Source organism: Cherax quadricarinatus, chromosome 23 (assembly GCF_038502225.1).
Source record: "Cherax quadricarinatus isolate ZL_2023a chromosome 23, ASM3850222v1, whole genome shotgun sequence".
In the NCBI taxonomy this organism is placed as follows: Eukaryota; Metazoa; Arthropoda; class Malacostraca; order Decapoda; family Parastacidae; genus Cherax; species Cherax quadricarinatus.
In genome coordinates, this window is record NC_091314.1 from 5,677,091 (window position 1) to 5,702,605 (window position 25,515).

The 25,515-nt window shown below is 40.9% G+C and overlaps 1 protein-coding gene across 6 annotated transcripts in view; it reads left to right on the forward strand.

Annotated features, from left to right (window-relative positions):
• LOC128685755 (collagen alpha-1(I) chain-like) overlaps nt 1-25,515 on the forward strand; it is a 343,376-nt gene that overhangs the window by 298,585 nt on the left and 19,276 nt on the right. For 5 of the 6 annotated variants that reach the window (XM_070087796.1, XM_070087799.1, XM_070087800.1 and 2 more), the window contains one exon: nt 23,376-24,264. In XM_070087796.1, coding sequence (XP_069943897.1) covers nt 24,016-24,264 — 249 coding nt within the window. In that variant the 5' untranslated portion in view covers nt 23,376-24,015. Of the gene's footprint in view, nt 1-23,375; nt 24,265-25,515 lie in introns of those variants that run through there. The other variant, XM_070087801.1, reaches the window with a different exon arrangement.

A 25,515-nucleotide genomic window follows, 5' to 3' on the forward strand; every position in this document is an offset into this window, starting at 1 on the left:
CAGGGGTCACCGCCCCCGTGGCTCGGTTTTATACCAAGTTAAGAATCTTGGACAACGGATATTAAGTGTTTTCTCTTTGTTCATAGCCCCCATACTGTCGACTGTGTTTATTCTACACTTCCTCTCATTATTATTTGTTATTATTACTGTTAGTTGGAAGAAGCCCTAAATCCATAGGGGTCATACAGTTCCTGGGAGATTGGAGGCAGGTTCCATCCAAGGAAGTGGAGAGCAGATCTAATTCTTTGGATCAAGAGCACCTCACCTGCATCAAGGAATTTCTCTTGAGGGGTATACTTCCTCTAGATTTATTTTCGTTTTACTTAGTGTATTTTGGCGTGCCTGTGTATAATTTTAACTCGGCTGCTCGGGCTTTGAATGTACCACAGGAACCTTGAATGCGCTTCGTCGTCTTGAATGTGGTTTCTGTGCCTTGAATATGCTACCTGTGCCTTGATTGTGTCACACATGTCTTTAATTTGCTATATGTGCCTTGATTGTGTCACACATGTCTTTAATTTGCTACCTGTGCCTTGATTGTGCTCCATGAGCCTTGAATGTGTTATACAGACCATGGATGTTACATAGTCCTTGAATGTGGTACAGCAGCAGTTACTGTCACCGTCTGAGGGAAGCTCACAGCCTAATTTAGTTAAAAGGGACTGTAAAGTCGGAATAATTTTGCGCTTTTAGTGACGTTTAAAAAGTCAGGAATTCTAGCGTTCAGTTGATGACTTGCTGGAAACTCTGTGATTGCTTCTTATGCTTACCTGTCTGAAAATGTGCACTCATGTTAGTCACCACGGTATATCTGGAGATTGTATTGAGTTGTTTGATACACGTGGGCTCTTACTTTTATTACTGAGATGTTAATCACAAAAATGATTGGTAGTTCCGCTTAGCTCAGATTAAAAACATTTTCGGATTTTGGGGATTACTTTAAAAGTAATATGATTGGTTAATTTTTTTAAAGACAGGTTTTTGTTAGAATAATATCGTATATGAGGCGAGAGAACGTAAGAATGAGAGCATTGCAATAGTTCTAGTGATCCATGCCAGGCAGGTTCTACTTATCCACCCATTAGGACTATAAGAACATAAAGAAGGAACACTGCAACAGGCCTACTGGCCCATGCGAGGCAGGCCCAAGTCTCCTACCGGCTTAAGCCAATGCACCCAACCTAGTCAGGTCAGGTCACATTTACTTAAGGCTAATGAAGCGTGTGGGGGTCTCTACTGTTAGTTTATTCACCGAAGGGTAAAAATACCTGATACGAATGAATTACAGGTAACCACAAGATGGGACGTTCAGTAGTGCTGGCAAGACTGTCTGAGGTGTGAAGGTGGGTGGGCCACGGCATCAGCCACCTTCCTCTTGAGTGTGAGGGAGAGCCTTGAAGAGTTTACCTTACATCAGCGCTACCCTAACAGGTATCACATGGGGGAACAGTTAATGGAGTAACCAAGTGAGATTTTTTTATTATTTTAACAAAACTAGGTACACTCGCAGTAGGAACAGCAACTAGCTGTGTGTCCCAGCGATACTTCATCAGATTATTATAATCAAAAGGAAACCCTAAACCTTATTACCTCGTATATGGGTTGCATATACGAAGTATTAAGATGGTGACTACATGCTGGTGAAGAATTGGGACTACGCTTCTTGTCTTTGGAATCTGATTGCTTCTCATCCCTCCAGTGCAGGATGACTCATACTGTTTAGTACTCTCATGAATGTAACAACGATAATGAGTGGTTAGACTGCGTGGGTGTGATGACGAGAGAGCACAGGTGGACAAGTATGGGGTGCAAGTCTGGGTGTTGCTGGTGATAGGCTGCACTCATAGCTCCAGTCCACCTTTCTTCCCCTCTCTACCTGGTCTTAATCCGGCCCTCCCTTTCCCCCATCTTCATCTCTCTTTGTCTAACCATACATTCCATGTAACATCTCACGAACCTGGCCCATGGCCGGGCTCAGAGAGTAGATAAACTCTCGAAACTCTTCAAAGGTATATCTTACGTTTACTTTTGATGTTAACGTGTGCTGTGCCGCAGCTTCCAGAGTGAATAGATAGATGGAAAGGGAGTAACTACAATAGATTGTACCTTGGATGGCATTACTAGGTGATAATACTAAAAATAAACAATATGGAACACTTCACAGTAACGACGGTTTATTCAGCGGGAGCTTTATCATGTTAATTTTATAATGTTAATTCAAGGATCACAACAGTGCCACGATCACAAGTGCAAAGAAAATGATAGGATGGATAATGAGAACTTTCAAAACGAGAGATGCCAAGCCCATGATGATCCTTTTCAAATCACTTGTTCTCTCTAGGCTGGAATACTGCTGTACATTAACATCTCCATTCAAAGCAGGTGAAATTGCAGATCTAGAGAGTGTACAGAGATCCTTTACTGCACGTATAAGTTCTGTCAAGCACCTTAACTACTGGGAACGCTTGGAAGCACTTGACTTGTACTCGTTGGAACGCAGGAGGGAGAGATATATCATAATCTACACTTGGAAAATCTTGGAAGGAATGGTCCCAAATCTGCACACAGAAATCAATCCCTACAAAAGTAAAAGACTGGGCAGGCGATGCAAAATACCCCCAATAAAAAGTAGGGGCGCCATTGGTACACTAAAGGAAAACACCGTAAGTGTCCGGTGCCCAAAACTGTTTAACAGCCTCCCATCAAGCATTAGGGGAATTGCCAATAAACCCCTGGCTGCCTTCAAGAGAGAGCTGGACAGATACCTAAAGTCAGTGCCGGATCAGCCGGGCTGTGGCTCGTACGTTGGACTGCGTGCGGCCAGCAGTAACAGCCTAGTTGATCAGGCCCTGATCCACCGGGAGGCCTGGTCATGGACCGGGCCGCGGGGGCGTTGATCTCCGGAATAACCTCTAGGTAACACGTATGAACGAGTACCTCGTCAAAAATCGCCAGGATTTACCTCGCTCACCTTGACAAAACTGCAAGATGAATTTTACGACGACGTTTCGGTTCGACTTGGACAATTAACTAGTCACACACAAGTGTGGAGGGAAGAAAGTCAGAATATATACAGGAGGGGTATGGAGAACGGGAGTGGTGATGTGTACTGGTTGTTAGTAGTAGCGATAGTGGTGGTAGTAGTAGTGATAATCAGTGGTAGTGGTAGCTAGTAGTAGTGGTAGTTAATAGTTGTAATTAGTAGTAATATAGAGTCTAGTCTTGGACTGGGCTCGTCTGGTGCTTGCCTGGTCAACTAGGCCGTTGCTGCTGGCGGACCGCTGACCCACATATCCATCATATCCTGATTGATACTTGTCTTGTTTCCTCTTGAAGACTTCTACACATGTCCCAGCAGTGTTTTCTGATATCTTCTGGCAAGATGTTGAATAGTCTGGGGCCATGGACGTTTTTGATCTCTAACATGACAGAAAAGAGCTCCCTTCCCTTTGTGGTTCTGTGTAACTAGTTAATGGTTCAAGTTGGATCGAAATGTCTGCATAAGTTTCAGTCTCTTAAGTGCTGGTTATTTGTTTATTGTCCCAGTCACGGTATTGTGCCTTTTTATTCTTCAGGGTAGGTTTAGCGCTTCTTTTTGATAATAATAATAATAATAATAATAATAATAATAATAATAATTATTATTATTATTCTTTAGAGGCTATTCAGTATGCATGGAATGAATGTTACAATTTTTTTTAACTATTTTATGTACATTTTTAGGTTAATTTTGGTTGTTCCATACTGCTTTTGTGTCCATAAGTGTCGGGCATACTTTCCTAGTTATACAATGCATTGACATGGCATGGAGGCGAGTGGTCCATTGGTTTAAATAGACGACCCAAGTTTTTAATGGGTGGGTTCAGGTTGAGGGTTTGGGAAGCACGAGAGACCCAGATAAGATAATGCATTGTAACCATATCAGCTACTCCACACGCTCCCTAACACCTTGCATCTATTAGGCAATTACCTGCTGGTATGCTTGGCTCACACTGGCAGATATTTCTCAATTTTTTAAAAATTTCAGAATTGTTTATCTTGCAAACAGAGTGGGTATTTACAGATGGTCTGGAGATCTTTGTCCCCACTTATTGTTATGGTGGAATAATTTACTTCATAGTAGTACTTGGCATGGGCAGCAATAGCCTGGTTGATCAGTGAAAGGGAGTGTGTGTGTCTCATGGCAGGCAGAAAGAGTACAACTCTCAAAACTGGTCATTTTTATGTCTTGTGCAGTGTTGGGGTGTGCTCCAGTTGATCATTTTGTGGTAAGATACAAGCAGCAATGATCAACAGAATAACAAGTATTGGTGGGTAGTGGACAGGACACAACTTTCATGCCAACTACCTTAGTGGACGTGATTGAAATTGTATGTCATGCAGTGACACCAAGACAAGCCAAGCCAAGGTTACACGGATTGAATTCATGCTTCTCTTATCTCAGATTTTTTATTTAGTAATTGCTGATAAATTGGTTCACGCAGATGGAAGTGCACTATGTGTTTGCAAGTCTCGTGAATTTGTATACTTTTAGGAAAATATGCAGAAATGACATGCATAATGTCCTTGATAAAATGTAAATTTGTAACTCCAGGAATTACTGTTTAATTTTATAAATGCAATATTATAAGGGAATTATGTCACACCAGGTCTTTGGTAGATGACCTGGTCAAACTCGCTGCTATCAGCACACAGTCCATCATATGCACCATAGCCTGGCTAATCAGGAAATATCTAAAGAAACTGGTCAAGTATCCTCTTGAAGATTGCCCAGGAGGAAACGACAAAAACCACCTCCACCTACCTCAAATACTTGATCAACCAGATTTTGATGGCTGTGTAAGCCTGTGGCCCATGATATACCTGTGATAGTTTCATAGTTTTCCTATTCCCATAGCCCTGGTGCAGGGCCAGGCTTGACTGGCACTTGCCTAGTCATCCAAGTTGTTAATGTTGACAGCCCACTGGCCCACACATCCATCACAGCCTGGATGATCTATCACTTAGCAGAGATCCTGAAATACTGCAGGAGAAATACGGCCAGAGATTCTGGCAGTATTTCTGATAACTTCTGGTAGAATGCTGAATGTTGGGGCACCCATAATGACCCTGCTTTTCACTAGTTTTATTTTACATATCCTCGTATCTCTTACTCCAGTACATTGTTATGGTAGTGTGTAGGGTTGGGACCAGGCCCTCCAGTATCTTTCGTGTACTGTACATAATGGATGTGAAAAAATTTACAAGTCCTTTTCAGCAGAAATCTGAAGCCAAGACAGCAATGCCCAAATGTCCATAATAAGGTCAATATGCCCCTTGGATTTATTGTATAACAAAAGGTATATACATTATTAGTAAGTAATTATTATTATTATTCATGTGTCATTAGTAATATATGGTAAAACATCCCATATATCATGTACAAAGCTTAATTCAACCATGAGAAATGACCTAAAACAAGAAAGACGTTTCTGGATTTGCCCCAATGAGATGGAAAGCTGGTTGGGCATAAGAGAAGTGCTAAAGTGAAAACCTAGAAAGCATAAGAAAGTTCCTAAGGAGCTTGCCAGATATATACAAAGAGTGGAAAACAAGAGGTAAGGAACAAAAAAAGGAGGAAAGCGAAAATAAAGGTAAAGACCAAGGAGTCGAAATAAGAGTGGAGAACGTCATTCAGAGCAAGTCGGAAAAGAACAAAACCTGGGTACATAACATAGAGAAAAGGGAAAGGGAGGAAGAGAGAGCTAGAGCAGGAACAAACAAAAATGAAAAAAGGGAAGACATATGCCTAGTTGAATGAAAATGAGAATTCAGATCAGGTGACAGAACCTGGGAAAGACACAGAATCAGTAAATATAGGCAGTCAAAACATTTGCAGATACTATCCCCTCAAGGAAGGTTCCTTGATGTTGGTGAGGGGCTCTTGATTTAGGAAATTGGATCTGTGCTCCAGTTCCCCGAATTAAGCCTGAATGCCTTCCACATCCCCCCCCCCAGGCGCTGTATAATCCTCCGGGTTTAGCGCTTCCCCTTGATTATAATAATAATGCAGATACTATGCAAAAGGTATGTGCCTATATGGCATAGCTTGCTGGAATAAACACAACAGAAAAAGTGTCACTTTGAAAAAGAGTGCAGGTACTTCCACCCAGTGATGTTCAAAGCATCAGCACAGTTCAGAGAATGTTATGACCTGAACTGCCCAGACCAGCATGTGAAAGGAATGCAGGGCTACAGAGAAAGCAGAGGAAGGGAAAATGAGCAGCGATCTTTTTTAGACATAAAGAAAAATGATCGGACAAAGAAAGAGACAAAACGGGGACAAAATGGGCAGCACAATGGGACATACCAAACCAGGCATCAACTCATCAGGGCCGAATACACAATCAAATGCAAAGTCAGTACTGGAAAAACCAGGGGTATGTGCACCAGGGGCCATACCAGGCAGTACATCACCAGTGGTTTTAACGAAACACACAACAAAACAAAGCATCCCAAATGTTAATTCCTGCTTTATATGTGCAAATATTTGGGATTTAAAGTTAAATAAAAACGACAAAGTTAGTTATGTCAGTGGGCTCCTATCAGAAGTGAATGCCATGTTTGGGGCATTTTCAGAAACACACACAAGGAATATTTTGGATGGAGAGATAAAGATAGATGTGATAAAATTAATAGGTCACAGAGAGGAGTAGCTCTGAATTCTATGAATGATATAGTAGAAATCCTAGGCATTAAAGTTGAAAATAGGAATTTGGTAATTATCCTAGTATATAAACCACCATCAGCAACTGCTGAAGAATTCACAGATCAGTTAAGGGAGATAGATAGCTACATATCTGGATGGGCTAGAAAATCCCACACCAAATATTTTACTCTTTGGAGATCTTAATCTTCCTCATGTAAAATGGAAGATGGCGCAACGCAATGTTATAATCAGAAATATCTCCGGAACCAGCCTGGCTCAACAGGCACATACCAGGGAACTAATGAGGCTTTGTGAAAAGTACTCACTGAACCAACAGATAATTGATCCCACTAGAAATAAAAATACCCTGGATTTGATATTCACAAACAACGAGGAACTAATCAGAGATATAACAGTTACAAAAACAATGTGTACTCTGATCACAACATCATAGAAGTTCAAACAAGTATTAACTCAGGGTTAAGGAACTGCATCAGTAATGTTAGAGACAGGATGTTTAGTAAGTTTAATTTTAACAGCCATAGAATTGACTGGGAAAAAATAAACCAAGAGCTATCAGACGTATCCTGGGAATCAAACATGAGCCCTCTAAATCCCGCCAGTGCCTAGAGAAGCTGAATATAGAAGTACAGTGGACCCCCGCATAGCGACCTTAATCCGTGCAAGAGGGCTGGCTGTTATGCGAAATGTTCGGTATGCGAATGAATTTTCCCCATAAGAAATAATGGAAATCAAATTAATCCGTGCAAGACACCCAAAAGTATGAAAAAAAATTTTTTACCACATGAAATATACATTTTCCTACACACAAAGAGAAGGATACATGCACAATAGTAGAGTAGTACATACACAATATATATTGTGCATGTACTACTCTACTAAATGAAGAATAAATGACACTTACCTTTATTGAAGATGCAGCAATGACTGATGAGACACTGTGTCCTGGGAGTGCCTTTTCCTCCTGAGTACTGTAGGTCCTGTTTGGTATTTTCTTCCAGAACAGGCCTTATCACACTGTGTATGCCACTACGATTCTTAAATCTCTCAAACCAACCTTTGCTGGCTCTAAATTCACCAATATGAGCACTAGTTCCAGGCATTTTCCCTGTTCACCTGGGTGTTAGTCAACTGGTGTGGGTTGCATCCTGGGAGACAAGATTAAGGACCCCAATGGAAATAAGTTAGACAGTCTTCGATGACACTGACTTTTTTGGGTTATCCTGGGTGGCAAATCCTCTGGGGTTAATTGTTTCTTGGTATTCTCAATAAGCCACACCAACAACGGTGGTACAGCAGCAGCAGCAGCTGACGGTGGTACAGCAGCAACAGACGATGCTACAGCAGCAACAGACGATGCTACAGCAGCAGCAGACGATGCTACAGCAGCAGCAGACGATGCTACAGCAGCAGCAGCAGCTGACGGTGGTACAGCAGCAACAGACGATGCTACAGCAGCAACAGACGATGCTACAGCAGCAGCAGCAGCTGACGGTGGTACAGCAGCAACAGACGATGCTACAGCAGCAACAGACGATGCTACAGCAGCAATAGACGATGCTACAGCAGCAGCAGACGATGCTACAGCAGCAACTGACGATGTTACAGCAGCAGCAGACGATGCTACAGCAGCAGCAGCAGCAGACGATGCTACAGCAGCAGCAGCAGCAGACGATGCTACAGCAGCAGCAGCAGCAGACGATGCTACAGCAGCAGCAGCAGCTGACGGTGGTACAGCAGCAACAGACGATGCTACAGCAGCAACAGACAATGCTACAGCAGCAGCAGACGATGCTACAGCAGCAGCAGACGATGCTACAGCAGCAGCAGACAATGCTACAGCAGCAGCAGACGGTACTACAGCAGCAGCAGCAGCTGACGGTGGTACAGCAGCAGCAGCTGACAGTGCAGTAGCAGCTGACAGTGCAGCAGCAGCTGACAGTGCAGCAGCAGCTGACAGTGCAGCAGCAGCTGACGGTGGTACAGCAGCAGCAGCAGCTGTACCACCAATAGTAGCGATGGTTGATTGGGGTTTATTATACAACCTGGCCAGCTCGGAGACACGCACTCCACGTTCATACTTACCAATGATCTTTTTGTTCATCTCCATAGTAATTCTCACCCTTATTGCTGTAGGGTTGGCACTAGAAGCTTTCTTGGGGCCCATGGTCACTTATTTTCCAGAAAAAAATCACCAAAAACACTGTAATAATACGAAATGTTCCGATTGTATGCTTGGATGTTACCGCGGAGGCTGGCTGGTAAACAATGCCACCGGGGGAACATGTGAGCGTGGCTCAGGCCGCACATTGGATGCGTCTCGGACGAAGGGCGGTGAGCGGGTTTTTGGGCGGTATGCGAGGCAAAATTTTTGCGATCAAAGCGTCCGGTATGCGGATTGTACGGTATGCGATGCGTCCGGTATGCGGGGGTCCACTGTATATACAAGGTATGTATGAAGCATGTACCATTGAGAAAACCCAGAAGAAGATCAGAGAGAGAGCATAGGAGATGGTACAGAAGAAGAAAACGGGTTACTGAATTGTTTAAAACACAAATATTCTGAAACAGAGGAAAGATATAGTCTTAGCCGAGAGATCAGCTTAGGATGTCATACCTTACAGAAGAAGTACAAAGGAAACAAAGGGCCATACAGGATATTCCAAGAAACCCAAAATATTTCTATTCCTATGCAAAATCCAAGCTAAGAACTACCTGTAGAATTGGACCATTATTGAGAGGAGATTCATATACTACTGACAATGAACAGGAAATTGAGTGAAATCCTAAAAGAACAGTATGAGTTGGTGTTCAGCAACCCACTAAGTGACAGCAAGGTAGAAAATGCAGAAACATTTTTCACACCAGCAGAAGGCTGCACAGACCAACTAACTGACATTAGTACAAATCCCATAGATTTTGAAAAAGAAATGGATAACATGCCCACTCACTCAGCACCTGGACCAGATTCATGGAATGCCCTATTTATAAAGAAGTGCAAAGTACCACTTTCACGAGCCCTCAGTTTTCTTTGGAGAAAGAGCTTAGATCTAGGTAAAATACCAGAGGCCTTTTAGAGTGCAGACATAGCTCCTTTGCATAAGAGAGGTAGTAGAGCACTAGCTAAAAATTACAGACCAGTAGTCCGAACTTCTCACTTCATAAAAATCTTTAAGTGATGAGACGGCAGATTACAAATTTCATGGACCAGCATAACCCAGGACAGCATGGTTTTAGAGCAGGACGATCATGCCTGTCACAGCTGCTGAACCATTATGACAGAATTATGGAGGCGTTGGAAGACGACCAAAACAGAAATGTGATTTACATAAATTTTGCAGAGGCACTTGACAGATGCGATCATGAAGTGATAACGCACAAAATGAGGGCCATGGGTGTTACGGGGAAGGTAGGCAGATGGATTTTTGGGTTCCTAACACACAGAACACAAAAAGTAGTAATAAGCAGAGCAAGATCCAGCATCAACGAGGTAAAAAGCTCCCCAAGGCACTGCCCTGGCACCTCTTCTGTTTCTCATCCTCGTAGCAGACATAGATAAAAACACCCGTCAGAATTTTGTATCATCATTTGCAGATGACACTAAAATAAGCATGAAAGTCACTACAGTAGAGGACACTGAAAAATTACAGGAAGACATAAGCAGGGTTTTCCAGTGGGCAGTGGCGAACAACATGACGTTCAATGGTGATAAATTTCAGCTGCTTAGGTATGGAGAGAATGAAGAACTGAAAAGGAACACTATATACAAAACTCAAGAGAGTCACCAAATAGAATGAAAGGAACATGTAAAAGAACTGGGAATAATTATGTCAGCTGACCTTTCTTTTAAAGACCATAACAAGACAAAGATCACGGCAGCCAGGAAGATGACTGGGTGGGTACTGAGATCTTTCAAAACAAGAGAAATAATACTGATGGTGACACTCTTCGAATCGCTGGTGCTCCCTCATTTAGAATATTGCTCAGTGCTGACAGCCCTGTTCAAGGCGGGAGAAATATCAGAGCTGGAACAAATATAGAGATCGTTAATGGCTCACATTGAGCCAGTAAAGCACCTAAATTACTGGGAATGCCTTCAAGTCTTGAACATTTACTCGCTGGAGCAGAGGAGAGATAAATGATAATATATACCTGGAAATTACTCGAGAGCCTGGTCCCAAATCTGCACACTGCCATAACATACTGGAGTGAGAAATATGGGAGGAAGTGCAAAATAAACGCAGTGAGCAGCAGGGGTGCTCACTAGTTGGACATTTATTGGACAATGGCATCATTTGTTTACTTTTGAACATTGGCAAAAATCAAACATTTCCCCTACTTTGAGCCCCATTTCTAGGTTCTTTTTATAGTAAAATCAATCAAAATTACCTCTATTTCTATAATATGTTTTCCATTCTATCAAATGAGACCAAGAAAACGAGAATACAACCATAAATACTATACGAAAATAGACCACAAAGTCAGCATTTTAATTAAAGAAAATGGTCGGAGTTTTTTTTTTCTCATTATGCACTGCATGCTCCAGAATTTTTTTTATATGGTGCACACTGACCACACAGACCCATTCTCTCACATGTGGGCCTACCAGCTTTCTTCTGCTTGATTTGAAGCCGCTAGAATTTATGAGTATATATACGTCAAACACGGTACATGTATCTCGTAAGACGTATATATACGGCCGCGACAGTCAAAGGGTTAAAAGGCCGAAAAAGCTAACACTAAACATTAACCACTAACTTTTTCATATGAATTCAGATTCATTTTAGTTTCTGGTCTTTTACTTTTACTTTTAAGACTTTTAGAACAGACCTGGAGAGCTTCCTAATAAGATATAGAATGCCAAGGTCATATGATGATCAAGTGCTGCTAGTAGCGACCGACAAGAACACACTTGTTGCTGTACTGAAGCGACAGATTGAGTTAGCTTATTTGACTGTTTTCTTCATTAGTTCCGGTTACTCATTGTATTTGTTCATTTTATTCTGTTTCTGTTCATGTTTGCATTTAACTTAATTTAGATTTTGAACCCAATAAGCTACAAACAAGTAGTAATTGAAAATCGTGCGCAAAGTTGAAACCTTGAGGCCAACTTATCGTTGCACCAGTGATACTACAGCCGTACAGGTGCACACAAATAGTTAAATGAACAAATGAAATCAAACATCAATTTAAATCCAACATACATTTTATTTTCTGTACAAAATGCATAGCATGGGTATCATGCCAAGATCAGATGATGGCTGGGCTGATTACTACTCCGGCTGGGCCTTCTCCATCACTTTTGATATGATTCTGGTTACCCTTCATGTACATCAGCCTCTCAAAGTTTCCTTCTGACAGGGTGGCTCTCTTGGCCCTCAAGATATCTTTGCCCATAGAGAATAGGCACTCAACTGCAGCACTGGATGGGATGGCAGTGTTGTACTTAATAGGTTGATCAAGACCTGCTCACCCAAGAAGGCAACTTCACTCGTGACCTCCAACAACGTATGAATTTATTTTAGCGGACTCAAAGTTAGCGGAACTTTATTTAGCGGAAGCTAATTGGTCCACTAATGGTTTCCGAAGTTAGCAGAAAGGCTAATCCGCTAAACAAAAAGTTAGTTCTGCTAATTAGCGGTTAGTGGATTAGCGGAACTGCGCCCACTAGTGCATAATGGACATATACAGTGGACCCCCGCATAGCAACTTTAATCCGTGCAAGAGGGCTGATTGTTATGCGAAATGTTCGGTATGCGAATGAATTTTCCCCATAAGAAATAATGGAAATCAAATTAATCCGTGCAAGACACCTAAAAGTATGAAAAAAAATTTTTTACCACATGAAATATACATTTTCCTACACACAAAGAGAAGGATACATGCACAATAGTAGAGTAGTACATGCACAATATATATTGTGCATGTACTACTCTACTAAATGAAGAATAAATGACACTTACCTTTACTGAAGATGCAGCAATGACTGATGAGACACTGTGTCCTGGGAGTGCCTTTTCCTCCTGAGTACTGTAGGTCCTGTTTGGCATTTTCTTCCAGAACAGGCCTTATCACACTGTGTATGCCACTACGATTCTTAAATCTCTCAAACCAACCTTTGCTGGCTTTAAATTCACCAATATGAGCACTAGTTCCAGGCATTTTTCCCTGTTCACCTGGGTGTTAGTCGACTGGTGTGGGCTGCATCCTGGGAGACAAGATTAAGGACCCCAATGGAAATAAGTTAGACAGTCTTCGATGACACTGACTTTTTTGGGTTATCCTGGGTGGCAAATCCTCTGGGGTTAATTGTTTCTTGGTATTCTCAATAAGCCACACCAACAACGGTGCTACAGCAGCAGCAGCAGCTGACGGTGGTACAGCAGCAACAGACGATGCTACAGCATCAACAGACGATGCTACAGCAGCAACAGACGATGCTACAGCAGCAACAGACGATGCTACAGCAGCAGCAGACGATGCTACAGCAGCAGCAGACGATGCTACAGCAGCAGCAGACGATGCTACAGCAGCAGCAGACGATGCTACAGCAGCAGCAGACGATGCTACAGCAGCAGCAGATGGTACTACAGCAGCAGCAGCAGCTGACGGTGGTACAACAGCAGCAGCAGCTGACAGTGCAGCAGCAGCTGACAGTGCAGCAGCAGCTGACAGTGCAGCAGCAGCTGACAGTGCAGCAGCAGCTGACGGTGGTACAGCAGCAGCAGCAGCTGTACCACCAATAGTAGCGATGGTTGATTGGGGTTTATTATACAACCTGGCCAGCTCGGAGACACGCACTCCACTTTCATACTTATCAATGATCTTTTTCTTCATCTCTATAGTAATTCTCACCCTTATTGCTGTAGGGTTGGCACTAGAAGCTTTCTTGGGGCCCATGGTCACTTATTTTCCAGAAAAAATCACCAAAAACACTGTAATAATACGAAATGTTCCGATTGTATGCTTGGATGTTACCGCGGAGGCTGGCTGGTAAACAATGCCACCGGCAGAACATGTGAGCGTGGCTCAGGCCGCACATTGGACGCGTCTCGGACGAAGAGCGGTGAGCGGGTTTTTGGGCGGTATGCGAGGCAAAATTTTTGCGAAAAAAGCGAGTGGTATGCGGATTGTACGGTATGCGATGCGTGCGGTATGCGGGGGTCCACTGTAAATGGTGCTGAGGATATCTAACCAGGAAAGAATTTGAAACATTGTATTCAAGTTGGATAAATTCCAATTTAGAAAGAACAAAAAAAAGTGCTGGTTTAGCATACTCAAGAGAAACAATCTGCCAAGTAGAGTCATTGAAGTTAATGCCTTAGGGAGCTTAAAAAAAAAAAAAAAGGTTTGATAAATATATAATATGAAGGGTTGGATTTGTGAAAGATCTGCCTAGCTTGGGCTAGTAGACCTACTGCAGTACTCCTTTGTTTTCATGTTCTTATGTTCCACCCCTGTACTATTTTCCAGGTATAAGTTATGTATCTTTGTAACCTATATTCCAGGGAATGCCAGTGATTTCATCAGTGTTCCTAAGTAACCAATTGGTCAGATGTCTCTTGATATGTTACTGCTAGTGGATTATCATTATAATAAAAAAGAAGCGCTAAACCCACCAAGGTCATACAGCACTAACCTTGGTTGTATACATTGCAAGGTAGAAGGAGCGTAATTGTTAACGCACTCTGTATGACCCTCGTGGGTTTGGCGATTAGTTTTGATTAATACTACTAGTGGAGAGTTCTCTTGTATGTAAATCTAGCAAAACTATAAGGAATCACTTCTGTAGATACAGTATGACCTAAGTTAGCCTAAACTATCTTAAATCTAGCAAAACTATAAGGAATCACTTCTGTAGATACAGTATGACCTAAGTTAGCCTAAACTATCTTAACTAACCAAACTTAATCTCTGTTTGAGAAGTACAGTGGAACCCCGGTACTCGAACTTAATTTGTTCCAGAAGGCAGTTCGAGTGCCAATCTCTTTGAGTGCCGAACAGATTTTTCCCAACCAATTTTCTTTTTTGTTGGCTGTTATCACTAATCTTCTTAGGCCCCATGGTATTTATTTATACAAATAATATAAAAAATGCGAAGAAACATGAAATAGTTTACAGCGAAGTTCTGGCAGGTCATATTTGTTTGGTCAAGTGTCGAGCAAACAGTTAACTACCAAGCGATTTTTTTACCAAACAAGGCGTTTGAATACCAATTTGAGTACAGGCTCCACTGTATATGGCTAGCATTGACCAGTAGGCCTACTGTAGCACTCTTCTGTAATATTATATATTAATATTCTTTAAGATTGGTATATTTATTATTAATATTATTATGAAAATAAATATCTGACCATATATTGTACGTCAACGTTCCGGAAATATTTCAGTGTTGCATAATAAATTGACGAATGAGTATTTCAGTGTTGCATAACACACTGATCAAAATGCACATTTAATTGCAGAAATAAAACATCAATATCAAGAAATAAAGAAAAAATACATGGTATTATTTGATATTAATAAATTAGTACATTTATAATGTTGAATAACTTGCCATTATATTTTACCATGTCACCAAGCCTGCCACCTGGATGACTTGCTGACATTGATGACTTAAAAATTCTGTGACTGCTTCAGCAGATAACTGTTCTAGGGAGTACAGTTAAAAGGAATTTTAAACATTCACAATAATTTGTGTGTTTGACTGAAATGATATGGGCAGTGAAAGTTCTTGTCCATTTTCCAGATCTTCAGTTTTGACTGCCTTTAAAGGGACTGTTAGTGTACAACAATACTGCAGTCTAGAGAGTACCAGTGGCTTTCAGAGTATCATTATTGGCTTGTTATCTCTTGCTTTAAAGGTTCAAGTTATCCTTGCAGTTGTGATACTGTACCAGAGGCATCGCTAGAGTTGGTGTCACCCGTGGCGGAATCTCTGGTGTCACCCGGGGCGGGATCTTTGGTGTCACCCCCATGAGATTCAAGGGTGGGGGGATGGGGGGGTAAACTCCAGTTATGTCACTACTGCATGACCAGTGACAAATGGTTATCAATGAGAACGTTTAAGGGCCATAAACTGAACAGGAGAATTACACATCTCAACTTTATTAATGATAAAATAAATAATAGTAGTAATATTGAGGGAACATAAACGCAAATACCACTTTGAGTACAGCCAACAGACCCTACATTTATTCATCTTCAACAATGCAAAAACAAACAAAAAAAAAAAAAACTTGAAAAATAAAGAAAAACATTGCAATATCAGAAAAACACTAGTTCCGACATGACCTTGAGTACAGGTAACATCTCAGTGAATTTGATCTTACATTTGACCTTGGGTACAGGTAACATCACAGTAAATCTGATCTTACATTTCCTTGCCTTCAATTATGCAAAATCTATCACATCATCAAAATCAATCTATCAAATCATCAAAATCAACGAAGGATTCTTCTCTTATGTTGGTGAGGCACTGTTTTGTGCATTAGTGTCACCTTCTTTAGAGGCTCTATGGTGTCACCCCCTAAATGGTGTCACCCAGGGTGGCCCCCTCCCCTGCCCTGTACTGTACTAGCAGTAGTGTATTAATTGAATGTAAGGTCTACCATAACTTTTAGTCCTTTATGTTCCTCTTTTACTCTGTTAAGTAGTGAATGTATGTGTTACTGTATATTCATCCAGTTTTTATTTCTTAAACTTTTCCATTGTGGAGTGGCTGGAACAATTAATTATCAACTCACATTTTGGAGGGTGGAACATTAGATAAAGTTTCAGCTCATGATGAACCATTGTCAAGTTACAATTGATTTGATAATGGCCCAGGATAGATTAAAAGATTAAAGATTACAATGTGCAATTACAATTTTGATATGTTAAGTACAAAAAAGCCACTGTCATGCCAGGGCATTTTGGGCAAACTAATCCTAAGACACCATAGAGGTAGTAGGTTGGTAGACAGCAACCACCCAGGGAAGTACTACTGTCCTGCCAGATGACTGTGAAACAGAAACCTGTAACTGTTTTGCATGATGGTAGGATTGCTGGTGTCTTTTTCTGTCTCATAAACACGCTAGATAACAGGAATATCTTGCTACTCCAACTTACACTTTGGTCACACTTCACAGACATGCACATGCATATATATATACATACATCTAGGTTTTTCTCCTTTTTCTACATAGCTCTTGTTCTTCTTTATTTCTTCTATTGTCCATGGAGAAGTGGAAAAGAATCTTTCCTCCATAAGCCATGCGTGTCGTATGAGGCGACTAAAATGCTGGGATTAATGGGCTAGTAACCCCTTCTCCTGTAGACATTTGCTAAAAAAGAGAAGAAGAAAAACTTTATAAAACTGGGATGCTTGAATGTGCGTGGATGTAGTGCAGATGACAAGAAACAGATGATTGCTGATGTTATGTATGAAAAGAAGTTGGATGTCCTGGCCCTAAGCGAAACAAAGCTGAAGGGGGTAGGGGAGTTTCGGTGGGGGGAAATAAATGGAATTAAATCTGGAGTATCTGAGAGAGTTAGAGCAAAGGAAGGGGTAGCAGTAATGTTGAATGATCAGTTATGGAAGGAGAAAAGAGAATATGAATGTGTAAATGCAAGAATTATGTGGATTAAAGTAAAGGTTGGATGCGAGAAGTGGGTCATAATAAGTGTGTATGCACCTGGAGAAGAGAGGAATGCAGAGGAGAGAGAGAGATTTTTGGAGATGTTAAGTGAATGTATAGGAGCCTTTGAACCAAGTGAGAGAGTAATTGTGGTAGGGGACCTGAATGCTAAAGTAGGAGAAACTTTTAGAGAGGGTGTGGTAGGTAAGTTTGGGGTGCCAGGTGTAAATGATAATGGGAGCCCTTTGATTGAACTTTGTATAGAAAGGGGTTTAGTTATAGGTAATACATATTTTAAGAAAAAGAGGATAAATAAGTATACAAGGTATGATGTAGGGCAAAATAACAGTAGTTTGTTGGATTATGTATTGGTAGATAAAAGACTGTTGAGTAGACTTCAGGATGTACATGTTTATAGAGGGGCCACAGATATATCAGATCACTTTCTAGTTGTAGCTACACTGAGAGTAAAAGGTAGATGGGATACAAGGAGAATAGAAGCATCAGTGAAGAGAGAGGTGAAGGTTTATAAACTAAAAGAGGAGGCAGTTAGGGAAAGATATAAACAGCTATTGGAGGATAGATGGGCTAATGAGAGCATAGGCAATGGGGTCGAAGAGGTATGGGGTAGGTTTAAAAATGTAGTGTTAGTGTGTTCAGCAGAAGTTTGTGGTTACAGGAAAGTGGGTGCGGGAGGGAAGAGGAGCGATTGGTGGAATGATGATGTAAAGAGAGTAGTAAAGGAGAAAAAGTTAGCATATGAGAAGTTTTTACAAAGTAGAAGTGATGCAAGGAGGGAAGAGTATATGGAGAAAAGGAGAGAGGTTAAGAGAGTGGTGAAGCAATGTAAAAAGAGAGCAAATGAGAGAGTGGGTGAGATGTTATCAACAAATTTTGTTGAAAATAAGAAAAAGTTTTGGAGTGAGATTAACAAGTTAAGGAAGCCTAGAGAACAAATGGATTTGTCAGTTAAAATAGGAGAGGAGAGTTATTAAATGGAGAGTTAGAGGTATTGGGAAGATGGAGGGAATATTTTGAGGAATTGTTAAATGTTGATGAAGATAGCGAAGCTGTGATTTCGTGTATAGGGCAAGGAGGAATAACATCTTGTAGGAGTGAGGAAGAGCCAGTTGTGAGTGTGGGGGAAGCTCGTGAGGCAGTAGGTAAAATGAAAGGCGGTAAGGCAGCCGGGATTGATGGGATAAAGATAGAAATTTTAAAAGCAGGTGGGGATATAGTTTTGGAGTGGTTGGTGCAATTATTTAATAAATGTATGGAAGAGGGTAAGGTACCTAGGGATTGGCAGAGAGCATGCATAGTTCCTTTGTATAAAAGCAAAGGGGACAAAAGAGAGTGCAAAAATTATAGGGGGATAAGTCTGTTGAGTATACCTGGTAAAGTGTATGGTAGAGTTATTATTGAAAGAATTAAAAGTAAGACTGAGAATAGGATAGCAGATGAACAAGGAGGCTTTAGGAAAGGTAGGGGGTGTGTGGACCAGGTGTTTACAGTGAAACATATAAGTGAACAGTATTTAGATAAGGCTAAAGAGGTCTTTGTGGCATTTATGGATTTGGAAAAGGCGTATGACAGGGTGGATAGGGGGGCAATGTGGCAGATGTTGCAGGTGTATGGTGTAGGAGGTAGGTTATTGAAAGCAGTGAAGAGTTTTTATGAGGATAGTGAGGCTCAAGTTAGAGTACATAGGAAAGAGGGAAATTATTTCCCAGTAAAAGTAGGCCTTAGACAAGGATGTGTGATATCACCGTGGTTGTTTAATATATTTATAGATGGGGTTGTAAGAGAAGTAAATGCGAGGGTCTTGGCAAGAGGCATGGAGTAAAAAGATAAAGAATCACACACAAAGTGTGAGTTGTCACAGTTGCTCTTTGCTGATGACACTGTGCACTTGGGAGATTCTGAAGAGAAGTTGCAGAGATTGGTGGATGAATTTGGTAGGGTGTGCAAAAGAAGAAAATTAAAAGTGAATACAGGAAAGAGTAAGGTTATGAGGATAACAAAAATATTAGGTGATGAAAGATTGGATATCAGATTGGAGGGAGAGAGTATGGAAGAAGTGAATGTATTCAGATATTTGGGAGTGGACGTGTCAGCGGATGGGTCTATGAAGGATGAGGTGAATCATAGAATTGATGAGGGGAAAAGGGTGAGTGGTGCACTTAGGAGTCTGTGGAGACAAAGAACTTTGTCCTTGGAGGCAAAGAGGGGAATGTATGAGAGTATAGTTTTACCAACAGTCTTATATGGGTGTGAAGCATGGGTGATGAATGTTGCAGCAAGGAGAAGGCTGGAGGCAGTGGAGATGTCATGTCTGAGGGCAATGTGTGGTGTGAATATAATGCAGAGAATTCGTAGTTTGGAAGTTAGGAGGAGGTGCGGGATTACCAAAACTGTTGTCCAGAGGGCTGAGGAAGGGTTGTTGAGGTGGTTCAGACATGTAGAGAGAATGGAGCGAAACAGAATGACTTCAAGAGTGTATCGGTCTGTAGTGGAAGGAAGGCGGGGTAGGGGTCGGCCTAGGAAAGGTTGGAGGGAGGGGGTAAAGGAGGTTTTGTGTGCGAGGGGCTTGGACTTCCAGCAGGCGTGCGTGAGCGTGTTTGATAGGAGTGAATGGAGACGAATGGTTTTTAATACTTGACGTGCTGTTGGAGTGTGAGCAAAGTAACATTTATGAAGGGGTTCAGGGAAACCGGCAGGCCGGACTTGAGTCCTGGAGATGGGAAGCACAGTGCCTGCACTCTGAAGGAGGGGTGTTAATGTTGCAGTTTAAAAACTGTAGTGTAAAGCACCCTTCTGGCAAGACAGTGATGGAGTGAATGATGGTGAAAGTTTTTCTTTTTCGGGCCACCCTGCCTTGGTGGGAATCGGCCAATGTGATAATAAAAAAAAAATAATCCTAATACATAATAGCTACTTATGTCTAGACAAGATAAGAATGGTTAACTTTTTAATAAATTTTTATTTTATCTTAATACAGTGGACCCCCGCATAACGATGGCATCACATAGCGATTATTTCGCATACCGCTTACTTTAATTGCAAAAATTTTGCCTCGCATACCGCTTAAAAACCTGCTTACCGATTTTCGTCCGAGACGCGCTCACATGTTCCGCCGGTGGCATTGTTTACCAGCCGGCCTCTGCGGTAACATCCAAGCATACAATCGGAATATTTCGTATTATTACAGTGTTTTCGGTGCTTTTTCTGGAAAATAAGTGACCATGGGCCCCAAGAAAGCTTCTAGTGCCAACCCTACAGCAATAAGGGTGAGAATTACAATAGAGATGAAGAAAAAGATCATTGATAAGTATGAAAGTGGAGTGCATGTCTCCGAGCTGGCCAGGTTGTATAATAAACCCCAATCAACCATCGCTACTATTGGTGGTACAGCTGCTGCTGCTGCTGCACTGTCAGCTGCTGCTGCTGCTGTAGCACCGTTGTTAGTGTGGCTTATTGAGAATACCAAGAAACAATTAACCCCAGAGGATTTGCCACCCAGGATAACCCAAAAAAGTCAGTGTCATCGAAGACTGTCTAACTTATTTCCATTGGGGTCCTTAATCTTGTCTCCCAGGATGCAACCCACACAAGTCGACTAACACCCAGGTGAACAGGGAAAAATGCCTGGAACTAGTGCTCATATTGGTGAATTTAAACCCAGCAAAGGTTGGTTTGAGAGATTTAAGAATCGTAGTGGCATACACAGTGTGATAAGGCCTGTTCTGGAAGAAAATGCCAAACAGGACCTACAGTACTCAGGAGGAAAAGGCACTCCCAGGACACAGTGTCTCATCAGTCATTGCTGCATCTTCAATACAGGTAAGTGTCATTTATTCTTCATTTAGTAGAGTAGTACATGCACAATATATACTGTGCATGTACTACTCTACTATTGTGCATGTATCCTTCTCTTTGTGTGTGGGAAAATGTATATTTCATGTGGTAAAATTTTTTTTTTCATACTTTTGGGTGTCTTGCACGGATTAATTTGATTTCCATTATTTCTTATGGGGAAAATTCATTCACATAGCGATTATTTCGCATAACAATTACCCCTCTTGCACGGATTAAAATCGTTAACCGGGGGTCCACTGTACTAATGCAAGGTAGTCAGGGTGGAGGTTTGTAAGAATAATAATCTTGAAGTTGCACATAATAAAATCAGTGTTACAATTAACGGTTCAAATAGTAATATTTTATGGATTGGCAGATGTTTTAATAGACTAGAGGTCATATAATATAATATTTGGGAGAGTTGCTTCAAACTGATTAGAAGTTGTTTTGGTTGGTTTGGTTAGTAAAATAAAGTCTGAAGTTTCCCTTCTAAATTGCATAATAATACTGAATGAAAATTTGTCTACATTTAAAGAAACTTGTCAAGTTCCCTCTTGAAGACAGCCAGAAGTTTGCTGATAATTCCCTTTATGCGCTCATCAAAGGTATATCAGAAGTAAAGGTAAGGGTCTCAAAAAGTCAAATACAACTGCCACTTATCAAGTTCTCTCATCTTGCCTATTTTTTTTTTTTACTGTACTATATGTACTTTGCACTACTAATCATTTCATGGTCAACTAATCTTTAGTTTATATGTTGGACTGCACGTGGCTAGCAGTAACAGCCTGGTTGATCAGGCCTCGATCCACCAAGAGGCCTGGTCTTGGATCAAGCCATGGCGATATTGACCCATGAAAATAGTAGGCTATTTTCTGTGGCTCAGTTAAAGATCTACAGTAGTAAGTTCTATTATCCTTTTCAAAGGATGATGAAGTGCTATGTTTTTACGTGTCTGTTTTGACAAGCCTGGCCTATGGCCAAGCTCCAGGAGTAAAAAAAACTCTTGGAACTCATCAAAAGTATGTATATCAAAGGTATCAAAGGTTGTGTTACATAAGAAAATGGAAAGGTATATGGGGTAAGCACTGTATTGTGCCTTGAGGAACAGAACTATTTGCTGTGGGGGCTTCTAATTTTGCTTTGTTGGCTATTAATCTTTGGGCTGTCCTCTGTATGTATACATTTGCGTAATATTGAACCTCGAACACACTTGTCAAAGACTAGTACTACATCGGCATTTTGTTTGTCTTCCAGCGTACTATTGAAAATCATGTCGAAGTCGTCTAGTAATTACAAAAGCTGAGCAGATATTGAGCTAACATGTGTTAAACATTCTTACTAAGTCTATTGGTAGGTTACAGATAAAAATGTGCTGTTCGGTGAGGGTAAATTGCAGTTACTACTTGATATAAAAAAGTATAAAAAAGTATAAACTGAAACTGAGCACAATGCAAAACAGTATTAAGCAACTCAATGGAATGGAAGAGGAATAGATGGATTGTAAGACTAATCATGCAGGAGGCTTTTTAGTCAAGAATATATTGGTTATAATTATACAGTTTGATAATGGTTCAGGATGGACTAACATGTGTCTAAAATTCTCTTTCTATATTGTAAGGTAATAAGTATTGTGACATTTTTTTTACATATACGTATACGTACTGTATTATAAATACGGTAGCCTATATTGTTTACAAGTACAGTGTAATGATTAAAAATTATTTTATATTATTGTTATATTGAATAATTATTATAGGGATTTCCTAATAAATTTTCAGCATTCTCAGTGATACTGTAGATAGAAATTTATTCCAAACTTTTAATATATTTAGGCAGCTAATATATGCACTTTATGTAAGTAGCTGTGAGCACCAGGTACTTTAAATAGTTGTTTCAATAAGTTTGGAGTATTTTGAATATCATAACTTTAGGCTTTATCTCATTCTAATGAAATAGATGGAGGCTCTTCATTTTAAGTAACTAATAAACATACATATTCATGGCCCTGAAGTAATCAGATTATTTATAGTTGTTAAATTTTTGTTGGTATAAGGTATTAATATGGACAGTACAGAGAATGTATGTCCACTGACTTGGACTTGTTGTTCTATCCTACCCCGTCTAAATTTGAGTAACATTCTACATAAATATTTTTTGTGTTATGACCACTAAGAAAAGTTTTGTTTTCACAGGTGTGGTGTTCAAGATGGTTGAGCAGCAATGTTGGAGAGGCCTTGTGATGATGGCGGCCCAGGAGTATGCTCCCCCAGTGCTGGTGTTCCCCCGTGAGCCTCCCAGGTTCCTTCTACCTGCTTAGGCCTGGGGGTACACATTATAGCCGACTCTCTTTCTCTGCTGGCTACAGGAGGATCACACCCACTGCTGGATTCAAATGCTGTTCCTCCTGCTGGCCAGGTCGCCTAAGAATCATAGTGCATTACATCTAATCATGTGATACTGGTGTGGCCTACTAACTCTTACACCTTCAAGCTTCTACATTCACTATGTCGGACTTGAGCTCTACATGGATTAAATACCACATGTAAAAACATATATATGTTTAAAGTCTGCCTTCAAAACCTAGAGAGGCCAAGAGTGTGTAAGATTAAGGAACAGATTCCAGAAAGTGTAACGGAACCACTAAAAATTTGGTGATAGTCTAGTGTCAAATCTCACTCCTCATCTGTATCCCCACACGCCAAGAGAACTTTTAACGGGCGGTCAAAGTTCAGTGCTTTAAACTGGCTGTTCTTGTTGTGCTCCCGTCATTCCGCCACAGTGGCAGGGGTGGGCGGGGGCACGGCGCTGGCTGGGGGGGCAGGCCCTGATAATATGGCCGACTACCAGCAGAACCGGCAATATGTTGTAGATCGCCTCAAGCGACGCCTTGTACATTACCGCCAGGTCCACAACAACGTCACTAGTCGATTTGACTCTTCCATTGAGACACTTTGCACGGACCAGGAGAAACAGACACTCCTCTACAGGCAGAAACATATAGAGTCCAAGGCCAAAAAGACGAACAAGAAAACTACTGAAACTAAGAAACAAGATAATTCTTCGTTGCTGGCCACAATGGGGGTAAGTCCCATAAAAGGAATAGTTATGAGAATTTGTTCCATGCTCATTAGAGCACCACTCTAACAAGTATACTCCATCTGCTTTTCTGTTATCTGAGCTGAAGACAATCCCATCCAGGAATTGAAAAGCCTCAAACTCTGTATCCTGTTTCCTTGTATCCTGCATATTCCAGTCACTCATTTGTGACTGATTTCTTTTTTCTGTCCTGTGATTCACCTCCTTTTTCATAAACCCCGTCTGCCAACACATCCACTCCCAAATGTCTATGCTGTACATTCACATTATCCCCTTCCCCTCCAGGCTCCAATCTGTCATCTATGATTGCCAAGTCTTCTTAGGAAGGGGTTCAGAGAAACTAGTTAGTCGTACTTGAATCTTGAAGGTGGGGAGTACAGTGCCTGCTCCCTGAAGGATGGGTGAGGACATTACAGTTTGGAAGGTCATTTGATCTGTGATGTCTGTCCATTGAATGAATGTGAGAGTTTCCTTTTTGGGGAGGGAGGGGGTCAACCCACCTTGGTGTGAGTCCATCATTGTAGTAAAATAAAATAAAAGTCTCATCACGCTGCTCTTTTCTATGTTCACTTTAAAATTCGATCATTCTCACACACCCTTCCAAACTCCTACACCAACCTCTGCAATGTCTCTTCTGAATTTCCCACAAGCTCTTGTGTCATCAATGCCGAGTAACTATATCAACTCCAACTTCCGCTTTATATCAGCTTTATTATCTTTAAACATTAAGCAACCATGGTGGCATCATGCATACCTCTCAGTTCCACTTCATCTGGAAAGTACTTCCCTAATTCTCACTCAGATAAAACATTTTATAGCTCTTAATATTTTTAATATATATTCCATGCATTTTCAACACTTTCCACGTCGCTTCCCTATCGTGTGTTTTCAGAATCCTCAAATGCAATGGACAGCTCATTATGTTAAGCATTTGCTCACTTATATATTTTATCACAAACACTGGATCTCCATCCCTTCCTAAATCCTCCTTGTCCCTTTGGAATCCAACTTTTTGTCCTTTTGGAATCCTACTCTTTGTGTTTTCTCTAATTCTTTTCATAATAATTCTGCTTTACATTTGTTGGGTATACTCAACTGATTTATTCACATATAACACTGGTCAACAATTTTTGAAAAGTTGTAGACTTCTTAAATGAGATAAGATAATTCTTATGTATTTGCATGTCCTGAATCCAAATATCATCTTGAAAAATGCTTATTAGCTATAGTTTTAAG